Raw genomic sequence first — 27,809 nt, forward strand, 5'->3', positions numbered from 1 at the left:
TAGATAGCATATTCAAAAGCAGAGACATTACTTTGCCAACAAAGGTCCATCTAGTCAAGGTTATGGTTTTTCCAGTGGTCATGTATGGATGTGAGAGTTGGACTGTGAAGAAAGCTGAGCGCCGAAAAATTGATGCTTTTGAACTGTGGTGTTGGAGAAGACTCTTGAGAGTCCCTTGGACTGCCAGGAGATCCAACCAGTCCATCCTAAAGGTAATCAGTCCTGGGTGTTCTTTGGAAGGAATGATGCTGAAGCTGAAACTCCAGTACTTTGGCCACCTCATGTGAAGAGTTGACTCATTGGAAAAGACCCTGGTGCTGGGAGGGATTGGGAGCAGGAGGAGAAGGGGAGGATGAGATGGCTGGATGGCATCACTGACTCAGTGGACGTGAGTTTGAGTGAACTCCGGGAGTTGGTGATGGACAGGGAGGTTGGTGTGCTGCAGTTCATGAGGTTGCAAACAGTCGGACACAACGGAGTGACTGAACTGAACTGAACCGAATGTTAAGTTTAAAGGAGACCAGAGAATTCCCTGGTGGTCCAGTAGTTAGGACTCCTGACCTTCACTTCTGAGGATGCAGGTTGAATTCCTGGACAGGGAGGTAAGATCCCCCACAAGCCACGTGTTATATGCCCCCCACCCTCCCCACCACAGCCACCAGAAAAAAATTTTTAAGGAAGCTAAATCCCAAGCTGAGGCCAACAGTATTCCATTTTAGAACACAAATTGGGCTGTTTAGTAAGTCCTAGAAAGGGGTGACCATCCACCTAGGACTCTGTTTGGGGCATAAGATAAAGACTTCCACATTAAACATATTCTTCTCCCCTTCCCTGATCTCTCTTCCACTGTACCTACTTTTGAAAATTCCAATTAAAAATTATGAAATTAAAAAAAAATATCCAACTCAACAAGTTTTAATAAGTGCTGGCTGTGTGTGTCATGGCTGATTAACCAGTTGCCTGGAAGACCTTATCGTCCTTGTAGAAAGTAACTTTTTCAGATCCTAATGAGCTCCCTCCCACACCCAACCCTGGGCTTCATGCCACTCTGGGAATCCTTCTGGAGGCACCCTCCATTTCTTTGTTGGCCATTGTTTTTCCTTTTAGTTCTCTTTTTATCCTACCTAACCTCACCCGTCGCCACATCAGCAGACAAAATCGCCTCTCTCCCTCCCTTCCCCCTCCTCTTTCTCATCCACTAGCTCCATCTATAACTGTGAGTGTGAGTGTGTGTGTGTGTGTATGTATCATTTCCAGTTTACAGAGGAGAAAACAGTACTTTGAAAGATCACACTGCTAGTAAGAGGTATCTAGCAGATATCAGGCTGCCCCAGATCCTTGACCATTTTAAAAAATTGTTTTAATTGGAGTATACTTGCTTTACAGTATTGTGTTAATTTCTGCTGTACAATGACATAAATTAACTACGTGCGCATGCTAAGTCACTTCGGTCATGTACCACTCTTTTTGACCTCGTGGACTGTAGCCCTCCAGGCTCCTCTGTCCATGGGATTCTCCAGGCAAGAACACTGGAGTGGGTTGCCATTCCCTCCCCCAGGGGATCTTTATGCATACATATATCCAGGGCTTCCCAGGTGGCGTTAATGGTAAAGAACCCGCCTGCCAATGCAGGAGACATGCGTTCAGTCCCTGAATGGGGAAGATCCCTTGGAGAAGGGCGTGGCCACCCACTCCAGTATTCTTGCCTGGAGAATTCCATGGACAGAGGAGCCTGGCGGGCTACAGTCCATAGGGGTCTCAAAGGGTCGGACACGACTGAAGCACTTAGCACACAGCACACACAGGTATCCCCTCCCTCTTTGGCCTCTCTTCCACTTCACCCCAATCCCACCCCTCTATTTCGTTCCTCCAGGGGGCCTTCCCAACCCAGGGATCATACCCAGGTCTCCCACACTACAGGCAGAGTCTTCACCATTTGAGCACCCCCACCCCGGGAAGCCCCTTCCCACTCCTCTAGGTCATCACAAAGTGCTGAGCTGAGCCCCCCGTGGTACACAGCAGCTTCCCCCCAGCTCTCTATTTTGCACACGGAGGTGTATATGTGCCTTGACCATCTGGAGGGGCTCTCATCCATAGCGCACTTCACTCCCAGCAAGCAGAACCTGTGACCTTGTCCACCGGCTGCCCAGAATGCTGGAGTCCTTTTAGGCAGTGGCCACGGAAAGCCAGAGGGCTTCCCTGGTGGCTCAGACAGTAAAGAATCCACCTGCAATGCAGGAAACCTGGGTTTAGTCCCTGGGTTGGGAAGATCCCCTTGGAGGAGGGCATGGCAACCCACACCAGTATTCTTGCCTGGAGAATCCCCATGGACAGAGGAGCCTGGCGGGCTCCAGTCCATGGGGTCGCAGACACGACTGATCGACTAAGCACAAACACAGCAGGGAGAGCCAGCTGGAGTTTCAGCCTCTCCTCCTCTTGCCAAAGGGGGTGGGGGTGACAGCCCTTGACTAATGATTGACAGGTATGAGGGTATCCCCTGGCCCGCAAGGCAGACAGCTCTCGCCTGTGACACCCGGACCTCCTGATCTGCCCCGGGCTACTGAGCTAATACTGGAGCCAAACGCACTTCCCTTGTTGCTGAATCGGGGCTTGGCCTCCTCCCCTTCCCTGTTCATCTTCCCTCCTCCACGACCTATCACCCTTAACCTATAAACCTTTCCAATAAATTCCTTTCACACAAATCGCCTCAGTCCCTGCCCCTGGAGAATCTACCCTGAGGCAGTGTGCACGCAAGGTTCCAACCCAAGCCTGTCAGACTTCAACCCTCTTTTGCCTCCATGGTGCTTGACACGCTGTTGCAGGGTGGCTGGGCTCTTCAGTAATCTCACAGCCATTTAAGAAAATTGACTGACTGCCATAAGCCTTTGGGCCTTGAAGACAAACGTAGGTTTGAATGCCCTAAGTGCTATAATTATATGTCTTGGAGACAAAAGCCCTTTATTTTAACAAAGTGAAATAAGGGATTCAAGGAAAAAGAATTTTTGAACTTGTTATTGTCTTACACCTGGGTCCATAATTAAGTAGACACTTGGTCCACTGTAGTGGGCCAAGCCCCAATTCAGCAACAAGGGTATATGATCTCTTTGTTAAATGGTTTTGTTATGAGAAATGGAATATTTCCTGCTATATCCGTAAACAAGAATATCACAGTCATCAAGGATTGCAACCCTTCAAAGTAAGGTGGTGAACCCCAAGGGCACTCAGGAAGGAAAAGAATATCTGCCACCTAGCAGCCATCAGACTGCAGCCACTCCCTGCAGTGAGCCCTGAGGAAAGGAAGCTCAGGATGTGAAAACACGGGACCCAGGAAGCCGAGGCGCATATGAAAGGAATGATCTTAGTGAGCCCTCATCTTCCCATACAGAGAAAAGCCCCAAATTCCTTAACTTAGAATATTTGATCTTCTTTATTTAACAATAACCTTCTGTTAACAATAACAACTACCTTCAGGTAGTCTGAACTACCTGCCCTTTGTTTCAAAAGTTCTGGATAACCTTGGCCCCTCTCCTCACCTCCTCTGAGCGATTTTCTCAGGGTTACTTGAGATGCTGTCTAAAGTAAAAGCTTGAGAGGCTTGGCTTGAGGCCCTAAAAATTTCCACCAAATAAAACATGATTCTCAACTTTTAGATTATGAATATTTTTAAAGTCCACGGTTACATAAGTAATATAACTACATTAGACAAATTCTGAGGGAAAAACAAATCTAAGTACTCTGATCCAACCATTCACATACTATTTCCTTCTAGTGCTTTTCATGTTCGTGTGACATGGATATAGTCTTAGCCAAACACCAGGATCCCCTGGGTGCTTTCCCTTAGTTCAGTTTCCATGTTCTAGACAGTTGTCAGGTCATTTTACAGGAGTTTTTCAAAATCTCTTTTTACATCCGGAGACTATACCAATCATTTGTCACCATTTTGTTTTTTTCTTCATTTTAATGACATTTGTTGCTTTCTTTCTAATTTTACAATGTTGTCACCATTTTGATGGCTTTTGATAGTTCACAATTTTAAATAACTTTGTAAATGTACTGGTTTGGTTTGCATCTTCCCTTTTTCTCACATTTCAGATTATTTCTTTAAGAGAAATGTCCAAATCTTGAATTATCAGGTAAAAGAATAACATTTATGGTTTTGAGGTACACTGCCACATTTCTTTATGTACCCCCCCCAACCCTAAAATGTGTACTGATTGACAGTAGAAGCCAACCTGAAGCAAAAGCTGTTCCAAGTCATGATTCTTTAAGGAGTTATGAACTGGATTACTATGATGGTGCACTCAGTCACCCACAGCCAGACATTCTGGAGAGTGAAGTCAAGAGGACCTTAGGAAGCACTGCTGTTAATAAAGCTAGTGGATGTGACAGAATTCCAGTGAAACTGAAATTCAAATTCAAAACCCTAAAGGATGATGCCATCAAGGTGTTGCAGTCAATATGTCTACAAATCTGAAAGACCCAGGAGTGGCCACAGGACTGGAAAAGGTCAATTTTCATCCCAATTCCTAAGAAGGGGAGAACTTAAAGAATGTTCTAACCATCGGACAATTGCATTCATCTCCCATGAAATAAGGTCACACTTAAATTCTTGCATACTAGGCTTCAGCATTATGCAAACCAAGAACTTCGAGATGTCCAAGCTGGGTTTAGAAAGGGAAAAGGAACCAGAGGCCAAATTGCCAACATTCGCTGGATCATAGAGAAAGCTAGGGAATTCCAGAAAAACATCTACCTCTCTTTCATCAACTATGCCAAAGCCTTCGACTGTGTGGATCATAATAAACTGTGGAAACTCTTAAAGAGATGGGAATACCAGACCATCTTACCTGTCTCCTGAGAAACCTGTATGTGGGTCAAGAAGCAACAGTTAGAACCCTGTATGGAACAACTGATTGGTTCAAGACAGAAAGGAATGCGACAGGGCTATCTGCTGTCACCCTGTTTGTTTAATCTATGTGCTGAGCACATCAGGAGAAATGCCGGGCTGGATGAGTTACAAGCTGGAATCAACATCCGTGGGACAAACATCAACAACTTCCTTTATGAAGATGATACCACTCTACTGGCAGAAAGCACATTTAGAAGAAGTCCTAAATGCGAGTAGCGGCTGCGCTGTGCTGGAGCAGCCATGTGCAGATACCCCACGTCCAAGGTCAGAAAAACCTCAGTAAGATGGTAGGAGCTGGAGCGGCTGTGAGGAGATATCCCACATCCAAAGGCAAAGGAGAAGCCCTAGCAAGACGGTAGGAGGGGCGAATTCGCATTTAGAATCAAACCCCATGCCCGCCAGAGATGCTCAGAGGGCTCAAACAAATCTTGTGTGCACCAGGACCCAGGGACACCAGAGACTGAGACAGAACTGTGTTTGAGCATCTCCTGTGGAGGTATGGGTCAGCAGTGGTCTGCCGGAGGGACAGGAGCTCTAGGTGTGGGTATGGCATAACTCCTCTTGGAAGAGGTTTCCATTAACCCCACTATACAGCTGCCAGAACTCACACAAGACTGTGATTCTGGGAGGGCACAACAGAAACCTGTGCAGCAGGACTAAGGAGAAAGGAACAGTGACCCCACGGGAGACTTGCCTGTGGGTGTCCAGGAGTCTCTGGTGGAGGCGTGGATCGGCAGTGGCTTCCTGCAACATTGGGGGCACTTAGTATAACAGTGCATGCCTGGGATCTTTTGAGGGAGGTCACCATTATCTTCATTACCTCCACCAAAGTTTCAGTTCGGTTCAGTTCAGTTGCTCAGTTGTGTCCAACTCTTTGCGACCCCATGAATTGCAGCACGCCAGGCCTCCCTGTCCATCAGCAACTCCCGGAGTTCACCCGAACTCATGTGCATCAAGTCAGTGATGCCATCCAACTATCTCATCCTCTGTTGTCCCCTTCTTCTGCCTCCAATCCCTCCCAGCATCAAGCTCTTTTCCAATGAGCCAACTCTTTGCATGAGGTGGGCAAAGTATTGGAGTTTCAGCCTCAGCATCAGTCCTTCCAATGAACACCCACAACTGGTCTCCTTTAGGATGGACTGGTTGGATCTCCTTGCAGTCAAAGGGACTCACAAGAGTCTTCTCCAACACCACAGTTCAAAAGCATCAATTCTTCAGTGCTCAGCTTTCTTTATAGTCCAACTCCCACATCCATACATGACCACTGGTAAAACCTAAACCTACTAGATGGACCTTTGTTGGCAAAGTAATGTCTCTGCTTTTGAATATGCTATCTAGGTTGGTCATAACTTTCCTTCCAAGGAGCAAGCGTCTTTTAATTTCATGGCTGCAACCACCATCTGCAGTGATTTTGGAGCCCCCCAAAATAAAGTCTGACACTGTTTCCACTGTTTCCCCATCTATTTGTCATGAAGTGCTGGGACCAGATACCATGATCTTAGTTTTCTGAATGTTGAGCTTTAAGCTAACTTTTTCACTCTCCTCTTTCACTTTCATCAAGAGACTTTTTAGTTCCTCTTCACTTTCTGTCATAAGGGTGGTGTCATCTGCATATCTGAGGTCATTGATATTTCTCCCGGCAATCTTGATTCTAGCTGGTGCTTCTTCCAGCCCAGCATTTCTCATGATGTACTCTGCATATAAGTTAAACAAGCAGGGTGACAATATACAGTCCTGACGTACTCCTTTTCCTATTTGGAACCAGTCTGTTGTTCCATGTCCAGTTCTAACTGTCGCTTCCTGACTTGCATATAGATTTCTCAAGAGGCAGGTCAGGTGGTCTGGTATTCCCATCTCTTTCAGAATTTTCCACAGTTTATTGTGATCCACACAGTCAAAGGCTTTGGCATAGTCAATAAAACAGAAATAGATGTTTTTCTGGAACTCTCTTGCTTTTTTGATGATCCAGTGGATATTGGCAATTTGATCTCTGGTTCCTTTGCCTTTTCTAAAACCAGCTTGAACATCTGGAGGTTCATGGTTCTTGTATTGCTGAAGCCTGGCTTGGAGAATTTTGAGCATTACTTTACTAGCATGTGAAATGAGTGCAATTGTGCAGTAGTTTGAGCATTCTTTGGCATTGCCTTTCCTTGGGATTGGAATGAAAACTAACTTTTTCCAGTCCTGTGGCCACTGCTGAGTTTTCCAAATTTGCTGGCATATTGAGTGCAGCACCTTCACAGCATCATCTTTCAGGATTTGAAATAGCTCAACTGGAATTCCATCACCTCCACTAGCTTTGTTTGTAGAGATACTTTCTAAGGCCCACTTGACTTCACATTCCAGGATGTCTGGCTCTAGGTGAGTGATCATACCATCGTGATTATCTGGGTCTTGAAGATTTTTTTCGTACAGTTCTTCTGTGCATTCTTGCCATCTCTTCTTAATATCTTCTGCTTCTGTTAGGTCCATACCATTGTTGTCCTTTATCCAGCCCATCTTTGCATGAAATGGTCCCTTGGTATCTCTAATTTTCTTGAAGAGATCGCTAGTCTTTCCCATTCTGTTGTTTTCCTCTATTTCTTTGCATTGATCGCTGTTCAGTTCAGTTCAGTCACTCAGTCGTGTCTGACTCTTTGCCATCCCATGAGTTGCAGCATGCCAGGCCTCCCTGTCCATCACCAACTCCCGGAGTTCACTCAAACTCATGTCCATCAAGTCGGGTGATGCCATCCAGCCATCTCATCTTCTGTCATCCCCTTCTCCTCCTGCCCCTAATCCCTCCCAGCATCAGTCTTTTCCAAAGAGTCAACTCTTCACATCAGGTGGCCCAAGTATTGGAGTTTCATCTTTAGCATCAGTCCTTCCCAAGAACACCCAGGACTGATCTCCTTTAGAATGGACTGGTTGGATCTCCTTGCAGTCCAAGGGACTCGCAAGAGTCTTCTCCAACACCACAGTTCAAAAGCATCAATTCTTCAGCGCTCAGCTTTCTTCACAGTCCAACTCTCACATCCGTACATGACCACAGGAAAAACCATAGCCTCGACAAGACGGACCTTTGTTGGCAAAGTAATGTCTCTGCTTTTGAATATGCTATCTAGGTTGGTCATAACTTTCCTTCCAAGGAGCAAGCGTCTTTTAATTTCATGGCTGCAATCACCATCTGCAGTGATTTTGGAGCCCAAAAAAATAAGTCTGACACTGTTTCCACTGTTTCCCCATCTATTTCCCATGAAGTGATGGGACCAGATGCCATGATCTTAGTTTTCTGAATGTTGAGCTTTAAGCCAACTTTTTCACTCTCCTCTTTCACTTTCATCCAGAGGCTTTTGAGTTCCTCTTCACTTTCTGCCATAAGGGTGGTGTCATCTGCATATCTGAGGTTATTGATATTTCCCAGCAATCTTGATTCCAGCTTGTGCTTCTTCCAGCCCAGCGTTTCTCATGATGTACTCTGCATATAAGTTAAATAAGCAGGGTGACAATATACAGCCTTGACTATTCCTTTTCCTATGGATTGCTGAAGTGAAGTGAAGTCGCTCAGTCGTGTCCAACTCTTTGCGACCCCATGGACTGTAGCCTACCAGGCTCCTCTGTCCATGGGATTTTCCAGGCAAGAATACTGGAATGGGTTGCCATTTCCTTCCCCAGGGGAGCTTCGGATCGACCCAGGGATCGAACCCAGGTCTCCTGCATTGTAGGCAGATGCTTTACTGTCTGAGCCACAAGGGAAGCCCCAGGTAAGGCCCACAAGGGTAAAATGATTGCTGAGCCCCAGGTAAATATCAGGGAGGGAACACAGCTCCACCCATCAACAGAAAATTAGATTAAAGATTTACTGGGCATGGCCCAGCCCATCAGAACAAGACCCAGTGTCCCCCTCAGTCAGTCTATCCCATCAGGAAGCTTTCATAAGCCTCTTATCCTTTGCCATCAGAGGGCAGATAGACTGAAAACCACCATCACAGAAAACTAACCAATCTGATCACATGGACCACAGCCTTGTCTAACTCAATGAAACTATGAGCCATGCATGTAGGGCCACCCAAGATGGACGGGTCATGGTGGAGAGTTCTGACAAAATATGGCCCACTGGAGAAGGGAATGGCAAACCACTTCAGTATTCTTGCCTTGAGAACCCCATGAAGAGTATGAAAAGGCAAAAAGATAGGACACCGAAAGATGAACTCCCCAGATTGGTAAGTGCCCAATATCTACTAGAGATCGGTGGAGAAATAACTCCAGAAAGAATTAACAGATGGAGCCAAAACAAAAACAACACCCAGTTGTGGATGTGACTGGTGATGGAAGCAAGATCCGATGCTGTAAAGAGCAATATTGCATAAGAACCTGGAATGTTAGGTCCATGAATCAAGGCAAATTGGAAGTGATCAAACAGGAGATGATAAGAGTGAATGTTGACATTTTAGGAATCAGTGAACTAAAATGGACTGGAATGGGTAAATTTAACTCAAATGACCATTATATCTACTACTGTGGGCAGGAATCCCTCAGAAGAAATGGAGTGGCCATCATGGTCAACAAAAGAGTCTGAAATGCAGTACTTGGATGCAGTCTCAAAAATGACAGAATCATCTCTGTTCATCTCCAAGGCAAACCATTCAATATCACAGTAATCCAAGTCTATGCCCCAACCAGTAATGGTGAAGAAGCTGAAGTTGAATGGCTCTATCAAGACCTACAATACCTTTTAGAACTAACATCCAAAAAAGATGTCCTTTTCATTATAGGGGACTGGAATGCAAAAGTAGGAAGTCAAGAAACACCTGGAGTAACAGGCAAATTTGGCCTTGCAGTGAAGAATGAAGCAGGGCAAAGGCTAATAGAGTTCTGCCAAGAGAACGCACTGGTCATAGCAAACACCCTCTTCCAACAATACAAGAGAAGACTCTACACATGGACATCACCAGATGGTCAACACCGAAATCAGATTGATTATATTCTTTGCAGCCAAAGATGGAGAAGCTCTATACGGTCAGCAAAAACAAGACTGGGAGCTGACTGTGGCTCAGATCATGAACTCCTTATTGCCAAATTCAGACTTAAATTGAAGAAAGTAGGGAAAACCACTAGACCATTCAGGTATGACCTAAATCAAATCCCTTATGATTATACAATGGAAGTGAGAAATAGATATAAGGGCCTAGATCTGATAGATAGAGTGCCTGATGAACTATGGACAGAGGTTCGTGACATTGTACAGGAGACAGGGAACAAGACCATCCCCCAAAACAGAAATGCAAAAAAGAAAAATGCCTGTCTGAGGAGGCCTTACAAATGGCTGTGAAAAGAAGAGAAGTGAAAAGCAAAGGAGAAAAGGAAAGATATAAGCATCTGAATGCAGAGTTCCAAAGAATAGCAAGAAGAGATAAGAAAGCCTTCCTCAGTGATCAGTGCAAAGAAATAGAGGAAAACAATAGGATGGGAAAGACTAGATATCTCCTCAAGAAAATTAGAGATACCAAGGGAACATTTCATGCAAAGATAGGCTCAATAAAGGACAGAAATGGTAGGGACCTAACAGAAACAGAAGATATTAAGAAGAGGTGGCAAGAATACACAGAACTATACCAAAAAGATCTTCACAATCCAGATCTTCAATACCCAGATAGTGTGATCACTCACTTAGAGCCAGACATCCTGGAATGTGAAGTCAAGTGGGCCTTAGGAAGCATCACTATGAACAAAGCTAGTGGAGGTGATGGAATTCCAGTTGAGCTATTTCAAATCCTGAAAGATGATGCTGTGAAAATGTTGCACTCAATATGCCAGCAAATTTGGAAAACTCAGCAGTGGCCACAGGACTGGAAAAGGTCAGTTTTTATTCCAATCCCAAAGAAAGGCAATGCCAAAGAATGCTCAAACTACTGCACAATTGCACTCATCTCACACACTGGCAAAGTAACGTTCAAAATTCTCCAAGCTAGGCTTCAAGAATACTTGAACCAGGAATGTCCAGATGTTCAAGCTGGTTTTAGAAAAGGCAGAGGAACCAGAGATCAAATTGCCAACGTCCACTGGATCATCAAAAAAGCAAGAGAGTTCCAGAAAAACATCTATTTCTGCTTTATTGACTATGCCAAAGCCTTTGACTGTGTGGATCACAATAAACTGTGGAAAATTCTGAAAGAGATGGGAATACCAGACCACCTGACCTGCCTTTTGAGAAACCTATATGCAGGTCAGGAAGCAACAGTTAGAACTGGACATGGAACAACAGACTGGTTCCAAATAGGAAAAGGAGTACATCAAGGCTGTATATTGTCACACTGCTTATTTAACCTATATGCAGAGTACATCATGAGAAATGCTGGGCTGGAAGAAGCACCAGCTGGAATCAAGATTGCTGGGAAATACCAATAACCTCAGATATGCAGATGACACCACCCTTATGGCAGAAAGTGAAGAGGAACTAAAAAGCCTCTTGATGAAAGTGAAAGAAGAGAGTGAAAAAGTTGGCTTAAAGCTCAACATTCAGAAAACTGAGATCATGACATCTGGTCCCATCACTTCATGGGAAATAGATGGGGAAACAGTGGAAACATTGTCAGTCTTTATTTTTTTGGGCTCCAAAATCACTGCGGATGGTGACTGCAGCCATCAAATTAAAAGACGCTTGCTCCTTGGAAGGAAAGTTATGACCAACCTAGACAGCATATTGAAAAGCCTAGACATTACTTTGCCAACAAAGGTCCATCTTGTCAAGGCTATGGTTTTTCCAGTCATGTATGGATGTGAGAGTTGGACTGTGAAGAAAGATGGGCGCTGAAGAATTGACGCTTTTGAACTGTGGTGTTGAAGAAGACTCCTGAGAGTCCCTTGGACTGCAAGGAGATCCAACCAGTCCATTCTGAAGATCAGCCCTGGGTGTTCTTTGGAGGGAATGATGCTAAAGCTGAAGCTCCAGTAGTTTGGCTTCCTCATGCGAAGAGTTGACTCATTGGAAAAGACTCTGATGCTTGGAGGGATTGGGGGCAGGAGGAAAAGGGGACGACAGAGGATGAGATGGCTGGATGGCCTCCCCAACTGGATGGACGTGAGTTTGAGTGAACTCCGGGAGTTGGTGATGAACAGGGAGGCCTGGCGTGCTGTGATTCATGGAATCGCAAAGAGTTGGACATGACTGAGCGACTGAACTGAACTGAAGAGGAACTAAAGAGCCTCTTAATCAGTATGAAGGAGGAGAGTGAAAGAGCTAGCTTAAAACTAAACATTAAAAACCCTAAGATCATGGCATCCGGCCCCATTACTTCATGGCACATCAGGGGGAAAAGTTGAAAGTAGTGACAGATTTCCTCTTCTTGGACTCTAAAATAACTGTGGATGGTGACTGCAGCCATGGAATCAGAAGACATTTACCTCTTGGCAGGAAAGCTATGACAAATCTAGACAGTATGTTGAAAAGCAGAGACATTACTCTGCGGACAAAGGTTCATTCACATAGTCAAAGCTATGGTCTTCCCAGTGGGTATGGCTGTGACAGCTGGACCATAAAGAAGGCACAGCACCAAAGAATCGATGCCTTTGAACTACCGTTCTGGAGAAGACTCCTGAGAATCTGCTGGACAGCAAGGAGATCAAACCCATCAATCTTCAGGGAAATCAACCTGGAATACTCATTGGAAGGACTGATACTGAAGATGAAACTCCAGTATTTTGGCCATCTGATGCAAACAACTGACTCATCGGAAAAGTTCCTGATGCTGGGAAAGATTGAGGAAAGAAAGAGAAAAGGCCATCTGAGGATGAGATGGCTGGATGGCATCGCTGATGCAATGGACATGAACTTGGGCAAACTTTGGGAGATGGTGAGGGACAGGGAGGCCTGGTGTGCTGCAATCCATGGAGTTGTTAAGAATTAGACATGACTGGGCAACTGAGCAACAACAAGAGTCTAACTAACTAAATTCATTTAAAATTTTCCTATTTAGTACAAAGATCTTGAGAGCTTCTCTAGAATTGTATGCAGTCTATGGCATTCCTCCTGAAAGTGACTTGAAAGGCTCAATTCAGTCAGCCTTAAGGTATGTCCTTCCTTTCTTAAGCCTAAGCCTCCTAATTGCTAAGCATTTCATTGAGGGATTAGTCACTGGGTTTGAGTTGCCTAATTGAATCAGTCATTTTCCGTGCCACTGAACACAAGTCAGTACATTTCAATGGCTGATGTGAGCTGAGCTGGGTGTGTATTTGGTACGTTTCTGCATGCCTCTGTCTTCAAAAGCATAGGATAAAGAACACTGACAAGACAAACAAGCAAGAGACAATTCCTGCTTTCTCGGTTACCTTGAAGTTTGCCTCTGTTTATCCTAAGCTTTAGTATTCTTATCTATTAGTCTTAGAAGTGCTGCTTCTTGAAATCCATTTCCCAGGAATATTTGGACCTCCGAGAAATCATGGCCATTAGTGTCAACAACAGCATCATGATTATTTTTTTCTAACATGCTTCATTGTTCTGTCTTCTTTCATGCAAGTGGAAAAGTACAAAAAATAAATTGGAACTGGAATTACTCTGAAGACTGTGGGGACTTGCTACTACAGACTGAACAGAAAAATTTATACTGTTCTTACAGCTTTTTACCCAGCCAGCCCTATAACATTTGAGTGAAACAGTGGAAAACCCAGCCAAGTCCTCCAGATGCGTGACTCCAGGTAACACCAGACATTAGCGTAGATAAACATCCCATGGATCAACTGAATTTTCTACCTTTGAACTGTTTTGGTGATTTTTCTTTTTCACTGCAGAAGCTTGTTTTCTGCAGCACTTCAGAACTCCAACAAGTGCCTACTTGCATCTCATTTTAAGAGAGAATTTCATGAATGAGTTAAAAGTCAAGAGCAAGATAGACAAGTCGCTTTCTAGTCCCTTTCTCGGTGACTTGGGAAATCGCCTGATTTGGTTCCGTTCATACTGCCTGTTTGCCTTCACTTCACTCCCGTGGGTCACAGCCTAGGGGTGGAGAGTAGGGTAATGACCTCCCTCCCAGCAAATGGTTCTGCAGCTGCTGTCCTCACCGTGGCTGGACTTTCTGGGTGAGGATAACACTAGGTAACCCTAATTAAAGTCCTATCCAAGCTCAAACTTCACAACCAAACAAACCAGTTTTACAGCACCTAGGAATTTAGTTTGGACTCACACTTGCAGCAGGGGGAAAAGCAACACAGGAAAAGGAAAAACAGCTAGCACCTCGGCCAACAGGCAGCCAGCCGCCTTCTGGACACCTTGCCAAATTGATCCAATTAAGAAACATTAGCAGTCCCAAGAGAGATCTGAAGGCAAAGGTTCGGATGAGACACAAGGTTCCTGACAGCAGTTGGGGAAAACCGCGACGTTTTCCAGCCCGGGTGAGTCTCTTTGATATTTAAATAATGAAGCAAAGTACAAGGATAACCTCAATTTGAGAGCTTTTTTGTGCATCTCAGGAATAAGAAGCCAAGTCTAAAACACAGCTAAACATTAATCTCAGAACGAAATTTGGTTTTAGCTTTAAAAAAAAAAAAACAAAACCTATAGGGCTTTCCTGGCTATGATGAAATGAACCGCCTTGCCTTATTTGTACATATCCTGGGAAATTAACAAAATCATGACTTAGATAGATGTTCCCTTCCAAGTCCCTCGTACCACCATCCTCATCAAAGGCACCTTCTAAAGAAAGCAGATCAAATCGCTGTAGTGAAAGACACTGGGGATGTGCTTGCATTTACTCCATGCCAAATATTTTCTTTTTAAACCTAATCTGAAAAAAAGTCCTGCTAAGGCAAAGCAAGGGCCAGTTCCGGCCCTGAGCAGGGCTGTCCACTTACCTGTTATCAGCACCGCCTTTTGGTCCACAGGTAACAACTCTTGGCCAGAAAAGTAAGTATACATGACGAAATACGACAGGGAGAAGAGGACCAAGCCCCAGAAGAGGGACAGGCTGATCAGGCAAGCGCCTCCCCAGAGGCCCGCCAGGCAGACCACCTTTCTCCCCACCTGCCCTGGGCTAGTCTTGAGTTTACAAAGAATTGTTCCTCCCAGCACTGCGGTGACAGTCAGGAAGAGCCACCCAGGCTCAGAGAAGAAAGTGCCCATTCTTGGTGACTCTGCACCTTTCCGTGCTTACGGCCAGTGAGTCAAGTGGGCAAAGGCAGTCTGGAGGCAGCCTGGGTTATATGGACGGGGAAGCAAGAAGGGAGGGGGAGAAAACAGCCCCAGCTCACTTTGAATGAGTATGAATTAAGCATACTCATATAAGCCACATATTTCCTGGTGGGTAATTTAAATCAATCTGCAGTTTAATATAAATACTAGAGCACTGACTATTTGATTACAACCCCCCACGCCCACTGCACACATGACACAGATGTGTACTCACCCACAACAAACACACACATCATTTTTTTTTTAATCACCTCTGGAGAGATAACTAGTTAGGTAATAATTGACAGAATTCAAACTGTATTAACAGTAAATGACGAAACCTCTAGCTTGGAGGAGATCTTTCAGTGCCTGTGGTGTGTGGGTCAAGGTTCTTTTCTGACCCAGGGGTGTGTGTGTGTGTGTGTGTGTGTGTGTGTGTGTGTGTAAATCCAAGCAACCACTCTGGAAGGGAAACAGATCACTGATTTCATCCACATCTGCAGCATTCCTGCCATCTCCCACTGGAGCCAGGCTGAAGGGTTGGATGGAAAAGAGAACACAGAAGTAGAGGAAGAGAGTCTCAGCAAATGAGAAGTGCTCTGGTCTCACCGGAGGAAAGCCAAGCCAGGGAGAGATAACGCTATAATAAAAATATGAGTAATGGCCGATAGATACCTATTTGTGCCAGGAGCCATGTTCAGCTGAGACCCTATTTTCTGCCAAACTCTGCTCCAGGCACTAGCGCTCGACAGTCAATATGCACAGTCTCTCTGAACACAGTATCTCCATGAAATAACTTCTATTACTGTAGTGATTTTATGGGTGAGGACACTGAGGCACACAGAGCTTAAGCGATTTGCCCAAGATCACACAGAAGTGGAAACGAGCAGTCTTATTTCAGAGTTTTATGCTCTAACCACTCTACTGTGCTAGGAGAAAAAAATTAAAGACAATTCGTATATTATGTACTAGCTCTTCTCTATTTTAGCCTCATCTGAAGCATGAAATAGTTCAAGGTGGATGTTACTATGCACATTTTACAGTGTGGAAAATTGAGGCTGGAAGAGGATTAGCTACTTAAGAATAGTGGGTCAAGACCCACAACCATGACTCAATTTTCTCAAAAGGCAGCACTCGGGGGCATTAATGCTGACAGCCCCAAGAGGTCACCACCCTACTTGGGTTTACAGCCTCGCCTGCTCTGGGCACCTGTCTGGGAGGGACCAAGAATTCTGATCAAGCTGTTGGCATCTCTGGAGAAACAAGAAAAGTCCTCAGTCTGAGGTCGGATTGGCTCTATTCAAATCCAATCTCAGCTCTGCAGCTTAATAGCTAGGTTGTCTTGGGTGGGTGATTCTTTTTCCCTAAACCCTCATCTCCTCAGCTGTAAAATCATAAAAACACTAAGGTGAAGTGCTAAGCACATCCTGCCTGGCACAGAAGGAGCCTCATCAGTGCTGGTAATTTGCATTTTTTCAACAGGAGAGAAAGAACCAGAGGAGGAAAACAGAGCACCTAGTGGCGTGTGGATTTCTCACAAACCCTGGCTGCAGTTAGCACGTGCTGAGGGTGGGGAGGAGATGGGGGATTGTGTTATTGCTGTTCAGTTGCTAAGTCGTGTCCGACTCTTCTGTGACCCCATGGACTGTAGCCAGCCAGGCTCCTCTGTGCATGGGATTCTCCGGGCAAGAGTACTGGAATGGGTTGGCATTTCCTCCTCCAGGGGATCTTCCCAACCCAGGGATTGAAGCCACGTCTCCTGCGTTGGCTGGTGGATTCTCTACCACTGAGCCATCAGGGAAGCCCAAGGTCAGGTGAGAGGACTCCAGTGATGAATGATGGGGCGGAGGCAAGACTTTGGAGGAAGTGTACGTAGCAGCCCATCAGGTAGGTAGAGCTTTGGATAGGAGTCGGCGAAGCTATTTTCTGGCCTCAGATGAGCCTGAGATGAACCACTGGGCTCAGCCAGCTCAGCTGTAAAGGGAGATAAGGCCAAGCCACCTGGGCTTGGTGCTATCTCAAGACCCAAGGAGGGATAGTTCTTGGACTTCCCTGGTGGTCCAGTGGTTAATCACCTTCTGGATCGTCATCTTCCAATGCAGCAGATGCAGGTTCGATCCTTGGTCAGGGAGGTAAGATCCCATGTGCCTCGCGGCCAAAAAACCAAAATATAAAACAGAAGCACTATTGTAACAAATCCAATAGAGACTTTTTAAAAAAATGGTCTACATCAAAAAATCTTAAAACAAAAAAGGGAAGACTGGGTGTGAAACTTATTGTGCTGTGGAACCGTGAGGGGGTGACAACAAAGCCCTTATGGGGGTCTCACTTGGGGCAATGGCCCTTCTTGTCTGCTCTCCCAGCCACAAGGACATCAGAAGTTGTCGGCTTCAGGTCAGGGAGCTGAGGGATAAGGATGTGAAATCTTGCTTGGTGAGCCCCGAGATCACCCTCACTCCACACACCCCATTTCTTCCTGTCAGCTGTCCACAAAGCCATCCCCAGAGCGGGTACCTCATGGTCCTTGTGGCCTCCTCAGCCAGGAGGATTCAGTCAAGCTAACTCTGATGTCAGACGGATTCTAGGTGAGGATGCGGCTCTTGGCCAGGGCCCTCTGCACTTTTTCTGGCCCATGGGGCTGGGACCTGACCCCCATGCGGGTTTTCTGACAGTGCACACCCACCAGAGACAGAGCAAATCTTCTCTGGTGGCTGCCCACGTAGCTTCCAAGCTGCTCGATGCTGGGGCCCCCAAGGAGAAAGCAAAAGATGCTGTGATGTGAGGGAAGGGGGTATGCTATATTAAGAATACAAGATTTATTTTTTTATTTTTGTTGAATGTTGATGTACAATGTTGTGTTACTTTCTGCTACACAGCAAAGTGATCCAGTTACACATATAGACACATACTTTTTTATATTATTTTTAATTGTTTATTATTATTATCATTTTGGCTGTGTTGGGTCTTCGTGGCTGGGCGAGGGCTTTCTCTAGCTGCGGAAGTGGAGGCTCCTCTTCGCTGTGGTGCACAGGCTTCTCATTGCAGCGGCCTCTCTTGCTGCAGAGCATGGGCTGTACGTGCATCAGCTCAGTGGTTGCGGCAGGCAGGCTTAGTTGCTATGTGCCACGTGGGATCATCCTAGACCAGGGACCCAACCCGTGTCCCCGGCACTGGCAGGCAGAGTCTTAACCACTGGACCACCAGGGAAGTCCTATACACATTCTTATTTTAATTTTATTTTCCATTATGGCTTATCATAGGTTATAGAATATAGTCCTCTGTGCTCTACAGTAGGACCTTGTGGTTTATCCATCCTATAGATCATAGAAAGTGAAAGTGAAAATGTGAGTTGCTCAGTGGTATCTGACCCTTTGCAACTCCATGGACTGTAGCCCACCAGGCTCCTCTGTCCATGGAATGCTCCAGGCAAGAATATGGCGTGCGTAGCCATTCCCGACTCCAGGGGATCTTCCCGAACCAGGGATCAAACCCACGTCTCCTGCATTGCAGGCAGATTCCTTGCCATCTGAGCCACCAGGGACACCCTTATACTGGCTAACTCCACCATCCCACTGCATCCCTCCCCTAACACTCTCCCTCTTGGCCACCACAGGTCTGCTCTCCTTGTCCGTAAGTCTGTTTCCTGTTTCATAGATGGGTTCATTAGTGTCGTATTTCAGATTCACATATAAGTAGTATCCTATGATATTTGTCTTTCTCCTTCCGACTTACTTCAATTAGTACGATAATCTCTAGTAACATCCATGTTGCTGCAAATGGCATTATTTCAAAGAAAACGCGAGCTTTAAAGACTCACAGGACTGAGTTTGAACCGTGACTCTGCCAACTTACTAGCTGTGAGGCATTGGGCAATTACCTGCCCTTCCTGAGACTCAGTCCCCTCCTCTGAAGCAGGGTAGATGGTGGTGGAAACGGAAGGTTTTTACCATTGGGAGAACAGACATGGGACTGCAGAATTCCCAGTTGAAAACTAGTTCAATCCCACCTGATCTTTGGATGTCCTCATTCAGATTGAGGATTCCAGGGCCCTAGTCCATCTGAGGGGCTGCTCTACCTCTGAATGAGGACTTCTTCCATCTGACTGAGCTGAACTGGGTCTCCTGTTCATCCCCATTATTCTATCCCAGAGCTTTCCTCGAGACCATTTTCGCTTGACCAATGTCCCATTTCCGGCAAACTTGTGCTTAGCTTTCCAGGGGGATGGTGCCAATTGGATCAAGTTATTCCTGTTAATGGTGTCAATGAGCCAATGTGTTGCTTCCTTCTGCCAGCGGAGGTCCCTTTTTGAAGGTGCCTTCTGGCCCAGACAGTAAAGAATCTGCCTGCAATGCGGAATACCTGGGTTCGATCCCTGAGTTGGGAAGATGGCAACCCATTCCAGTATCCTTGCCTGGAAAATCCCATGGACAGAGGAATCTGGCGGGCTACAGTCCATGCAGTCACAAAGAGTTGGACACAACTGAGGGACTAACACTCTGAAGACAAGATATCTTATCCCATTTCTCAACCCAGGGAAGGGGGGCAATGCTGAGAATCTGGAATGTATATTTTCTTAGAATCGATGGCTCTTGAGTTTAAAAGGGAAATTTGAAGGAGTAAAACATGGATTCTCTCTGTAACATCCCCACCAAGTGGTCATCTTGTCTACTGCCACTATGCTTCTCATAACAGGCACCAAAAGCCTCTGTAGCTGCCTCTCCAGTTCAGAACATTCAGAGCATTAGAAAGATCTCCTCTAGACTGAATTGTATCATGTCACTTGTCGGTCCTTTTTCACTTAGTATCACACAAGCCAACTTAGTAGTCCCTATTTCATTCAGATATTTGAAGACTACTGTAATGTCTCCTGGAGAAGGCAATGGCACCCCACTCCAGTACTCTTGCCTGGAAAATCCCATGGACCGAGGGGCCTGGTAGGCTGCAGTCCATGGGGTCGCGAAGAGTCGGACACAACTGAGCGACTTCACTTTCACTTTTCATTTTCATGCACTGGAGAAGGAAATGGCAACCCACTCCAGTGTTCTTGCCTGGAGAATCTCAGGGATGCGGGAGCCTGGTGGGCTGCCGTCTATGGGGTCCCACAGAATCGGACACGACTGAAGCGACACAGCAGCAGCAGTAATGTCTCCAAGTGGATGGTCCTCAGTTCTCTCAATTGCCCCTTATGTATAGTAGAATATAATCTGTCTGGTACTTAGTGCCTGAAGCAGCCATAACTTCAAGAGTTCAAACATTTAAAAAAATCATGTTGTTATTTCTTCAATAACTGAAGAAATGTTGTTATAATAATGTAACGGCATGATGACAACGTAATTTATCCAGTAGAGAATGACCTTGTGTTGATGTCACTATGACCCAAATGTCAAGATATGGAGATGGCGATGCCGTCATAATGGGTCATCCCATGGACATCAGGGTGGTCTTGGAGTAGCACAAGGGTTGTCCTGTTTCAAGGTTTTGGATGATAACTAACATTTTAAGTGTTGAGCTGTAATTGTGCAAACATTATATATCTGTTCTCTAGTTCACATTTTGGGGGGGTGGGAAGACAAGCTGATGGTGGTGCTGGATGGAGTCTTTTTTTCTGCCACTGAACTATGTTGGGGTGAAAATGTTGAAATCATTCATTTCAAATAGATCAGATCTAAATTTATTGTATAGGGTTTCAAGGATCCTTAGCAGCCTGGCCTTTCCTAGAATGGAACTTAAGTACTTACTTCTCCTCTGAAAGGTTAGGCCCAGAAGAGGTCACCATATTTTTAGTACAGTGCAAACAGCACAGAATAGAGCAAGATGATCACCTCCCCTGTCCCTGAAGTGATATCTTTAGTTATATGTCCAAAGACTCATTTGCTCTTTTGACAGTAGTGTACTATGGCTTACTCCCATTGTGTTTGCTATCAAGTAAAATTCCAATTTTTGCAGCTTTTTGTCATTTTAAAATTATTTTGGTGTCCAAATTATAAATGTAAGTAAATATCCATGAGTCCATGCTGATACAGATAAATGATTGCTGCTGCTGCTAAGTCGCTTCAGTCATGTCCACTCAAGGAGGTGGAACAGAACTCACACCATGAGGTGTGGGCTGCACGTAGTGACTCCCTTCCACAATGCACAGCCTGGAAACTGAGACAGGAGCCTGCCACGGAGAAACGTGAATGAACTCCATCTCAGCCAGGTGATTGAGATCAACTGACCGGGGATAAGTCACGTAATGAAAAGGGCACACTCATCCTTGCCGAACATTCTGCAAAATACCTGGCCAACACTCTTCAAAGCCATCAAAGTCATCAAAAACAAGAAACTGCTAAGGAACAGTCACAGCCTAGAGGAGCCTAAGGAGACATGACAAGTAAGTGTAACGCGGGATCTCGGATGGGGTCCTGGAACAGAAAAAGGATAAGGACATCAGGTAAAAAGTATAGACTTTAGTCAATAATAATGTATCAGTATTGGCTCATTAGCTGTAACAGACACCCCACGGTAATGGAAGATACAGGGAAGAATGGGTGGGAGTACAGAACTCCATAATGATCTTTGTCTCTTAACCAAACAGTTTAATTCATTTTGTTAAATGTGAGTGTTGATATAGTTAGTTTAAACCCAGTATTTTACTGTTCACTTTCTACTGGTCCCTTCTATTCTATATTACTTTTCTTCTACTTTTTGACCTCTTTTGAATTAATTATTTTTCAGCCCATCTTCCACCCTCCCCTGCCCCATTACATTCACAGTTACATACTTTCAAAAACTAGATTTCTTTCTTTGGCCACACCAGGTCTTAGTTGCATCATACAACTCGAGGCAGCATGCAAGCCTTAGTTGTGGCATGTGGGGTCTAGTTCACTGACCAGAGACTGAACTCATGCCTCCTGCGTTGGGAGCATGAAGCCTTAGCCACCGGACCAAAGTCCTCGGCGGTTACACACTTTTTATGATTCTTTTAATATGTGCTTATGACACTTATCAAAGTCAACATGACTTGGTATTTTGGATCCCTATCTACACAATGAAGGACGTTTGAGCACCGTAACACCATTCCACCCTTCCTGACTTGAATGCTAATGTTGTCATTAATTTTAATTACCTAGATATGTCAAATCACCTATGATACTACTATATTTGTCTTATAAGTCAAATGTTCAGCTAATTTTCCCACAAATGTGTTACCTTTTGTGATTTCTCATTCTTTCTCCTATCTTCACGCTTAATTTTTCTTTGGTATTTTTTCTTTGGTATTTCCTTTAGTGTGGGGGCCAGTGAGGAAATCTCTCAATTTTTGTTTTTCTAAAAATGTCTTCATTTTTTGAAGAATATTTTCACTGGGTATAGAGTTTCTTGTTGGCAGTTGTTTTCTTTCAGCATTTTTTAATGCCTTTGGGGAGATACGTTTTCTGTTTTATCTAGGTCTATTGGATAAGTTCTCAGCAAAAGTGCTGATCCTAATTACCTTGTCTGCTGTTACTGAAAGCAAAGTTCCTCATTCTCTTTTTATACCATCTGATAAGACTCACCTCTCCCTGTCCTTGTATGATATGTTATTTATATAAAAGTAGAAATCCTGTTAAAAACAGGTCCACTGTGCTAGCCTCCCAGCAACATGTCATGGGGAACATGTCTACATGTATCTTCTATAGCTTTATCTAAGTGTTAAAGTAAGACATTTAATAAAACATTAATTCATTCATCACATATTTATAGAGTTCATACTGTGTGCTGGATGCTGTTCTAAGTACTGGGAATACAACAGTGGTGGGTGGGGGGGAAATCACTTCATTCACGCTCTCATAGAGTTTAAAGTCTAGTCAGGGAAACAGACCATTAAATAGCTAATTACAACATAGCTATGAGAGATGTGCCACTGGAAATCATTTTCTCAGGTTGATATTAATCATCTGACATGTCTTTATCTTGCCAACAGTGATATCAAAAGTGACCTTGTCAAATCCTTTGCTGAAATCCAAAGTCAACATGTTTATTCATTCCACCAATCAGCAGAGTACTTTTAATCTGACATATTTATTTACTGGTCAACCATGTTAATTCCTGGGAACTGTGGATTCCTCCTCTAAGATTGCCCAAACCATTTTTTAATAAGACCCATGATGAGGATCTAATTCCCTGCTCTGGTCTGTGGTTTTCAGAAGGCATTTTCTTTCCCTTTTTAGAAAAAACAAAAACTAGGAGTGCAGGGCTTTCAGAACTCTGAAGCATTTCTCAGAGTAATTAATTAATACACAAAACAAAAAGATGTGATATACTATGTCAGAAACAGTAAACATGTGGGGGAAGTGGTAAAAAGGCAAGGTTGTTGAAATGTATTTAAACTTAGGAGATCAGCAACTTAAAAAAAATATATATATATATATACATATGTGTGTTTGCATACCTATATATACACATACATACATACCTCACAATAACCACAAACCAAAATTTTATGATACATACGCACACAGAGAAAAGAAAGGACTCCAAATATAATACTAAAAATAGTCATCAAGTAACAAGGGAAGAGAACTGAAGAAGAAAGGAACAAAAAAGAACTACAAAAACAACCCTGAAACAACAAAATGGCAATAAGTACATACCTATCAACAATTATTTTAAATGTAAATGAACTAAATACTTCAATTAAAAGACATAGAATGGCTGAACGGATACAAAAACAAGAGCCAGATATGTGCTGCCTGTAAGAGACTCACTTCAAATCCAAAGACACATACAAACTGAAAATGAGGGAATGGAAAAAGGTATTTCATGTAAATGGAAATGAAAAGAAAGCTGGAGTAGCAATATTTATATCAGACAAAATAACTCTAAAACAAAACTACAACAAGAGACCAAAAAAAAAAGCCATTGCATAACAATTAAGGGATCGATCCAAGAAGAAGATTTAACAGTTATAAATATATATACATAGCTTCCCCAGTGGCTCAGTGGTAAAGAATCTGCCTGCAATGCAGGAGACCCAGGAGATGCAGGTTTGATCCTTGGGTCAGGAAGATCCTTTGGAGAAGGAAATGGCAGCCTACTCCAGGATTCTTCCCAGGAAAATCCCATGAACAGAGGAGGCTGGCAGACTGCAGCCCATAGGATCACAAAGAGTTGGACAAGACTGAGTGACTGAGCATACACATAGACAGCAATGTTCATTGCATAATTATTTACAATCGCCAAATCTATGCGGTCGCACAGAGTCGGACACAACTGAAGCGACGCAGCAGCAGCAGCAGCAGCAGCAAGATATGGAATCAATGCAAGTGCCCATAAATTAGTGGATAAAGAAGATGATATACATAAGCTCACATATATACACACACCCACACACAAATGCAAACACACATAAACGCAATGGAATACGACTCGGCTATAAAAAAAAGAACAAAACCTTCCTATTTGCATCAACATGGATGGACCTAGGTAGTACTATGCTCACTGAAACATCAGAGAAAGACAGATACTGTATGATTTCACTTATATGTGGAATGTAAAAATAAATAAATAAAGACCCAAACAAATGAATACACCTAACAAAACAGACAGAGTCACAGACATACAGAAAAAATAGGCATTTGCCAGAGGGGAGGTGTGGGAGGGGAGGAAAGAAATAGGTGGGGGAGATTAAGTGCAAACTTTTAGTTGCAAAATAAATGAGTCACAGGTATGAAAGGTACAGTTTGAGTCAATAACTATGTGATTCTTTGTGTGATGACATATTGTAACTAGACTTATGGTGGTGATCCTTTTGAAATGTATAGAAATACCAAATCAAGAAGTTTTGTAACAGGAGCTAACATAACGTTGTGGGTCAATTCTGCTTGAAAGACAAAGAAACTTATAGAAGAAGAGATCAGATTTGTGGTTACAAGAAATGGGTGGGGCTGGGAAGGACAAGCTGAAGGAAGGCAGTCAAAAGGTAAAAACTCTCAGTTATAAGATAAATTAGTACTAGGAGAAGGCAATGGCAACCCACTCCAGTACTCTTGCCTGGAAAATCTCATGGGCGGAGAAGCCTGGTAGGCTACAGTCCATGGGGTCGCGAAGAGTCGGACACGACTGAGCAACTTCACTTTCACTTTCATGCACTGGAGAAGGCAATGGCAACCCACTCCGTGTTCTTGCCTGGAGAATCCCAGGGACAGGGGAGTCTGGTGGGCTGCCGTCTATGGGGTCGCACAGAGTCAGACACAACTGAAGCGACTTAGCAGCAGCAGCAGCAGCAGTACGTTATATGTGAAGATTGTTAAGGGAGTAAGTCCTAAGAGTTTTCATCACACATAAAAAAATTTTTTTTCTATTTCTTTAATTTTGATCTATACAAGATGATGGATATCCACTAAACTTACTGTGATGATCATTTCATGATGTATATAAGTCAGATCATTATTTTTTAATTGAACTATAGTTGATTTACAGTGTTGTATTAATTTCTGCTATACAGCACAGTGATTCAGTTATACATATATATTCTTTTTATATTATTTTCTATTATGGTTTATCATGGAATATTGAATATAGTTCTCTGTGCTATACAGGAGGACCCTGTTGTTTATCCAATCTATCTAGAACAGCTTCCATCTGCAAACCTTGGCTTCCCACTCCATCCTTCCTTCACCCCTCCGCCTTGGCAACCACAAGTCTGTTCGCTATGTCTATGAGATTGTTTTTGTTTCATAGATAGGTTCATGTGTGTCATATTTTATATTCACACGTAAGTGATCTGGTGGCTCAGATGGTAAAGAAGCCGCTTGCGGTGCAGGAGACACAGGTTTAATCCTTCAGTCGGGAAGATCCCCTGGAGGAGGGAATGGCTACCCACTCCAGTATTCTTGCCTGGAGAGTCCCATGGACAGTCCATGGGGTCGGAAAGAGTCAGGCACGACTTAACGATTGAACAACAGCAACAACATGCCCACTGCATCAAGCTTGCTTGCAGGTAAAACCCAAATCTGGGTCTTAGCTTCGTAGAGGAAGGCTTCCTATCTTTAGGTTTAGTAGCACTTTATATTTTTAGTCTCTAGGCTGCTATGTAACTTTCTTAGAAAATCTTCACTGTGATTCTGGCTGATAATTTTCCTGGAACTATAACTAAATAATTGGACTGCAACTTAATCATAAAATTGCCTAAATCGATAGTTTCCAAATTTTTTGCTTCATAGACCAGTAAACTATTTTTTAAGATGCAAGAGATACCCATGGAGTCACCAATAGTTAGTTTTGCCAAGTGAAAATGCATTAGGAAATCAACTACCAACAGTCTACACGAGAAAAGATATTTTAACCCTGAAAAGATGGGCATAGTCTCAGAATAAAATGTGGTCTCATACTGATCGATTTTAACTTTTTAAGAAACTTTCTATCTTGTCCTCCTCTTTCAGGTGTCACCCCCAAAAAAAATGAAAAAGTTGTCACCAACTGGCAGTGGTGAATTGCCACTTGGGAACCAAAAGGTGAAGTGTAAGAATGGGAAAGGTCTTGCTCTTGAGACAATAGAATTTCACGCTTAAGAGACGTAGGGAATAAGTTATGGGTTCTGTGGGTAGGAAACAGCATCCCAATTGTTAAAAATTTTGGCTGCACCGGGTCTTCATTGCAGTTTCCAGGCTCAGTAGTTGTGGCACTTGGGATTTTCTAGTTGAGGACCGTGGGTTTACTTGCTCCACAGCATATGGGATCTTAGTTCCTCAACCAGGGATTGAACCTCGTCCCCTGCATTGGAAGGTGGATCCTTAACCACTGGACCACCAGGGAAGTCACAATCCCAATGTATTTATCTCTGTTCTTGTTCGGGGGCCCATCCCCTTCTTGACTCTTAGTACTGACCACAGCAAGGGGCAATAAACAACAAGCATCAAAAAATGGAAAGGCCAGATACACACTTCCCCTCTAAGTTACGTAAGTAAGTTTAAGCAGATCACGAGGTAGTTCTCCTCCTGCCAAGTAGGTTTGTAATCTCAGTTAGAAAAAGATTTCAATATTCCTCTGCTACTTGATGGTAATTTGGGCTTTATGTTCACACAGATATATAACTCGGATATTTCCAAGTCTGGCCTCTGAGACCTTCTTTCTCTCTCTTAAGGCTGGAGTCCTAATGCGTCATCAGAACTCAACATTATCCCTGAGGATTTGGGAGGAGTTCCATTTCTCATAAAGCATTTCTTGCCACCAGTAGGTTCAGGGAGGTCTGGCTCCTATAGGCAATTGGGTTCCCTTGGACCCCAGAGATTCCCTTCAGGCTACTGCATGGGAGCTCGGAGCCTCCCCTTCACATGACGGGAAGACGGCCCCGATTGTGGTCAGCAGAAAGGTGAGTCGGGACAGGCTGCACTGTTCAACACCCTGGCCCACAGTGGCCTGTAGCACCAGGAAGGCAAGGCTCCCTCCGAGGACAGATCTCCGCTGTACGCTGCAGAGTGGGAGGCGGCCACTAGGAGGCGGCGCAAGGCCCACAGAGCATCAGCGGCTTCCACCCCTACTCTGTGTAAGCCCTTGGCCCTGCCTGCTACTGCTGCTGCTGCTGCGTCGCTTCAGTCGTGTCCGACTCTGTGCGACCCCATGGACTGCAGCCTACCAGGCTTCTCCGTCCATGGGATTCTCCAGGCAAGAACACTGGAGTGGGTTGCCATTTCCTTCTCCAAGCATGAAAGTGGAAAGTGGAAAGTGAAGTCGCTGAGTCGTGTCCGGCTCTTAGCGACCCCACGGACTGCAGCCTACCAGGCTCCTCCATCCATGTGA

The 27,809-nt window shown here is 44.3% G+C and overlaps 1 protein-coding gene across 1 annotated transcript in view; it reads right to left on the minus strand.

The window, feature by feature from the left end:
• HSD17B2 (hydroxysteroid 17-beta dehydrogenase 2) overlaps positions 1-15,020 on the minus strand; it is a 92,077-nt gene extending 77,057 nt beyond the window's left edge. Inside the window, exon 1 of the mRNA XM_005908662.3 lies at positions 14,735-15,020. Coding sequence (XP_005908724.1) covers positions 14,735-15,002 — 268 coding nt within the window. The 5' untranslated portion in view covers positions 15,003-15,020. The remainder of the gene's footprint in view (positions 1-14,734) is intronic.
• Between the last annotated feature and the right edge of the window lie 12,789 nt (positions 15,021-27,809).

The sequence above is a fragment of the Bos mutus genome, chromosome 18 (genome assembly GCF_027580195.1).
Source record: "Bos mutus isolate GX-2022 chromosome 18, NWIPB_WYAK_1.1, whole genome shotgun sequence".
NCBI classification, from domain to species: Eukaryota; Metazoa; Chordata; class Mammalia; order Artiodactyla; family Bovidae; genus Bos; species Bos mutus.